The sequence below is a fragment of the Nicotiana sylvestris genome, chromosome 8 (assembly GCF_000393655.2).
Source record: "Nicotiana sylvestris chromosome 8, ASM39365v2, whole genome shotgun sequence".
In the NCBI taxonomy this organism is placed as follows: domain Eukaryota; kingdom Viridiplantae; phylum Streptophyta; class Magnoliopsida; order Solanales; family Solanaceae; genus Nicotiana; species Nicotiana sylvestris.
Genome location: NC_091064.1, coordinates 96017861 through 96021620, shown reverse-complemented (window position 1 = coordinate 96021620; position 3760 = coordinate 96017861). Strand labels below are relative to the sequence as shown.

Genomic DNA, 3760 nt, shown 5'->3' with positions numbered 1-3760 from the left:
CTAAACTTCTCCGTGTGTTTGTTCAAGTATGAGTGCTCCTCCTATTAGCACCCTGTGAACCATGTAAGGACCTTGCCAGTTGGCAGAGAATTTCCCTTTGGCTTCATCTTGACGTGGGAAGATCTTTTTCAGCACCAGTTGTCCTAGTGCAAACCGTCTTGGCTTGACCCTTTTGTTGAAAGCTTTAGACATTATGTTCCGATAAAGCTGGCCGTGACATACTGCGTTTATTATTTTTCCATCTATAAGGGCCAATTTCTCATAGAAGCTCCTTATCCATTCTGCATCGCTGAGTTCGGCTTCTTGTATGATCCTTAAGGAAAGAACCTCTACCTCCGCTGGAATGACAGCTTTGGTACCATAAACCAGCATGTAGGGAGTTTCCCCGGCTGATCTGCGAACTGTTGTGCGGTATCCCAACAAAGCAAAGGGTAGTTTCTCATGCCATTATTTTTGGATTTCTAACATCTTCCTTAGTATCTTCTTGATGTTTTTGTTGGCGGCTTCTACGGCTCCATTTATCTGAGGTCTGTACGCTGTGGAGTTTTCGTTCTTGATTTTGAAAATTTCACGCATGGATTTCATCAGATTACTGTTGAGATTGGTAGCATTATCAGTGACAATGGACTCAGGAACTCCGAATCGGGAAACAATACGATCATTGACAAAGTCTACGATGAGTTTCTTAGTTATAGCTTTGTAGGATGCAACCTCTACCCATTTTGTGAAGTAGTCAATGACTACTAAAATAAACCTGTGCCCGTTTGTAGCAGTGGACTCAATCGGACCGATGACATCCATTCCCTAGGCGGCAAACGACCAAGGTGATTTTGTTGCATTGAGCTCATTTGGCAGCACTTTTATCATATCGGCATGTACTTGACATTGGTATCATTTTCGAACATACTGGACGTAATCTGTCTCCATGGTCATCCAAAAATAACCACCCCTAAGTATCTTATTGAACAAGACATAACCATTCATATGCGGGCCGCAGGTCCCAGCATGTATATCCTCAAGTAGCTTAGAAGCCTCTTATGCATCGACACACCTTGGCAATCCCAAAATAGGAGTTCTTCTGTACAGGTTTCCTCCACTGTGGAAGAAGTGATTGGACATCCTCCTAAATGTGCATTTTTGAGTATGGTTCGCATGCTCCGGGTATTCTCCTTTCGCCGTATATTACTTGATATCGTGGAACCAAGGTCTTCCATCTGTTTCTTCTTCAACATGGGCACAATACACTGACTGATTATAAATTCTCACTAGGATGGAATCAATGAAATTCTTATCTGGATGTTGTATCATGGATGACAAAGTGGCCAATGCATCGGCAAACTCATTCTGAATTCTGGGCACATGCCGAAACTCTATCTTCGTGAACCTCTTTCTCAATTCATGTACATGGTGCAAATATGACAATATCTTGGAATTCTTAGTTTCCCACTCTCCTTGTACCTGGTGCACAAGTATATTTGAATCACCGATTACCAGCAGCTCCCGAATATTCATGTCAATTGCCATGTTGAGTCCTAGTATGCAGGCTTCATACTCTACCATGTTGTTGGTGCACGAAAATATGAGTTTAGCAGATGTCACATAATGTTGACCTATTTCTAATACCATAACCGCTCCAATGCCCACTCCTTTGAAATTTGCAGCTCCATCAAATAACATCCTCTAACCGTCGTATGCTTCAGTAATGTCCTGTCCTAAAAATGACACTTCTTCATCAGGAAAATACGTTTTCAAGTGTTCGTATTCTCCTCCCAATGGATTTTCAGCAAGATGGCCTGCCAGTGCTTGTCCTTTGAATGCCTTCTGAGTTACATAGACGATATCGAACTCACTTAATAGTAACTGCCACTTGACTAACTTTCCAATCGGCATGGGTTTCTGAAATGTCACATCCCAATCTCGAGAGGCGCGACCAGCACTCAATCGACTGAACCCAATTCAGCAAGCCTTATCAAACATTTTCTACCCATCTCAATATGAATAAGAAAGCCATGCTTTCATTTATTTAGACAATAGGAAATATAGTACATTCAACCCGGTTAGTTCATTTTATATCACAACCTTAAACTGCAGTTAAGTTTGCAAGATTCTATACAATTACACTTTAGAGAAGTGAGAGCTAGAATTACAACATAGTTCGTAGACCCATCCAACACCTCGTACATAACCCACACATATGTCTATGGAGCCTCTAAGGATGCAAAAGACAAGTATGACAATGCCGACAACAAGGCCCCGGCTATACCTCAAAAGTGGATATCTATAGCAAAAGATGTACAACACAACCCCCTTGAAGGAGAAAGGGGATCACCAAGACTTTGAGAGGAGGATGCTCCATTACGCGCGATTGGCACTATCTGCTATGGAGCCACCTACATTCATTTAAAAAATGTAGCGCCCACGACAAAAGGGACGTTAGTACCATGGAATAGTACTAGTATGTATAACTAAACACCATCCCGTTAGAAAGAACAATCACACAAGAGTAAAAGCAATCATAAGGACAACAAAGCTTCAAATAAGCATCACATCAATAATATAAGAGGTTCACATAGTTTTCACATAATTTCTAAAAATTTTGGTTGGGGCATTCCTTATCGTTGCATCATTATCCACATTACAACCGCTTCCTTGAGTGGAGTCAGATCACGGCCCGATCAGCTAAGTCGTCTTACCAAGACGTTACTCTTATTTCATTCTCGTTTTTCAGTTTCAATTATCAATACATTACCACCATATGTGTATAACATAGCGTCCGATATGGCCCGATCGGCTAAGTCGTTTTACCAAGACGTTACCCTTTTCCATTAATCATCTCACTTCAATCTTTGGATTCATATGAATTAGTTTCTCGGCACTTGGGACCACAATTACCACATTCCATAACTCACATTTTGCATTACTCCCATTTTCAACATTTATCTTGCCATTTAGGATCATAGGCACATACAAAAGCAATTTAAGTAATAAACATAAAGAGAAATTCATCTAGTTCGGCATATTAATCACAATGTAACCTTGACTTGACATTTAGGCATTTAGCACATAGCTCGTGTTTTTCCACACATCCTCAATTTAAAAAGAATAATACACTAAACACATATAGAAGCATCTTCCACATAGATTTTCACAACATCAATTTATCTGACATAACAAGTACCACATCAATCGAATTTCGGGCTTACAACATTTGCACGAGCACCATGGAGGCTCAATTTCTTAAATGAGGGGGTTTTAGCCATACATTCCTTGTTTAAGCTTTTCTTAAGTTACTACGACGTTCCGGAAATTCTAGCAATCCCAATCTACTTGAGACATAACAAAATTAAACACAAATTAGGAAGGTATTCATGGTTTCAGCTCATTGGAGCATTTTATCAAATACTAGTTAAGCATCTTGATTTCAAATCTCTTTTACAATATTTCCTTCATTCCCCAACCCAATCTTTACTTATTTATGTTTAACAATCTTCCCACAAACCTAATTTGTACATGCATGTATACATAATACTATTACACCCAATAATCATACCTCAATAACCCATCTCACAATCTCTACAACACCAACACAACCTAGGTTAGGCACCTATGGCTTCCAATCACCTGTCCATGAGTTCTAACGTATATATCATACATAAATAATCACCATAGAGTAGTTAGAGATGATAGAAATACCTCTTGTAGTAAGAATCTTGAGAATCCCCACTTGGAGTGTTCTTGATCAATTTAGGGATTTGAATGG

At 39.7% G+C, this 3760-nt stretch overlaps 2 protein-coding genes across 2 annotated transcripts; both read right to left on the bottom strand.

Moving 5' to 3' along the window:
* On the bottom strand, positions 1–372 carry LOC138875412 (uncharacterized). The gene has a single exon (XM_070154238.1). It carries the CDS (start codon positions 370–372, stop codon positions 1–3), a length of 372 nt encoding a protein of 123 aa, XP_070010339.1.
* Positions 373–1182: 810 nt separating this feature from the next.
* LOC138875411 (uncharacterized) lies at positions 1183–1677 on the bottom strand. Its single transcript, XM_070154237.1, has one exon. The coding sequence runs from the start codon at positions 1675–1677 to the stop codon at positions 1183–1185; it is 495 nt and encodes a 164-aa protein (XP_070010338.1).
* Between the last annotated feature and the right edge of the window lie 2083 nt (positions 1678–3760).

Excerpts from the sequence above, each read along its gene's own strand:
- LOC138875412 (XM_070154238.1), bottom strand. The coding sequence starts at position 372 with ATGCTGGTTTATGGTACCAAAGCTGTCATTCCAGCGGAGGTAGAGGTT.
- LOC138875411 (XM_070154237.1), bottom strand. The coding sequence starts at position 1,677 with ATGTTATTTGATGGAGCTGCAAATTTCAAAGGAGTGGGCATTGGAGCG.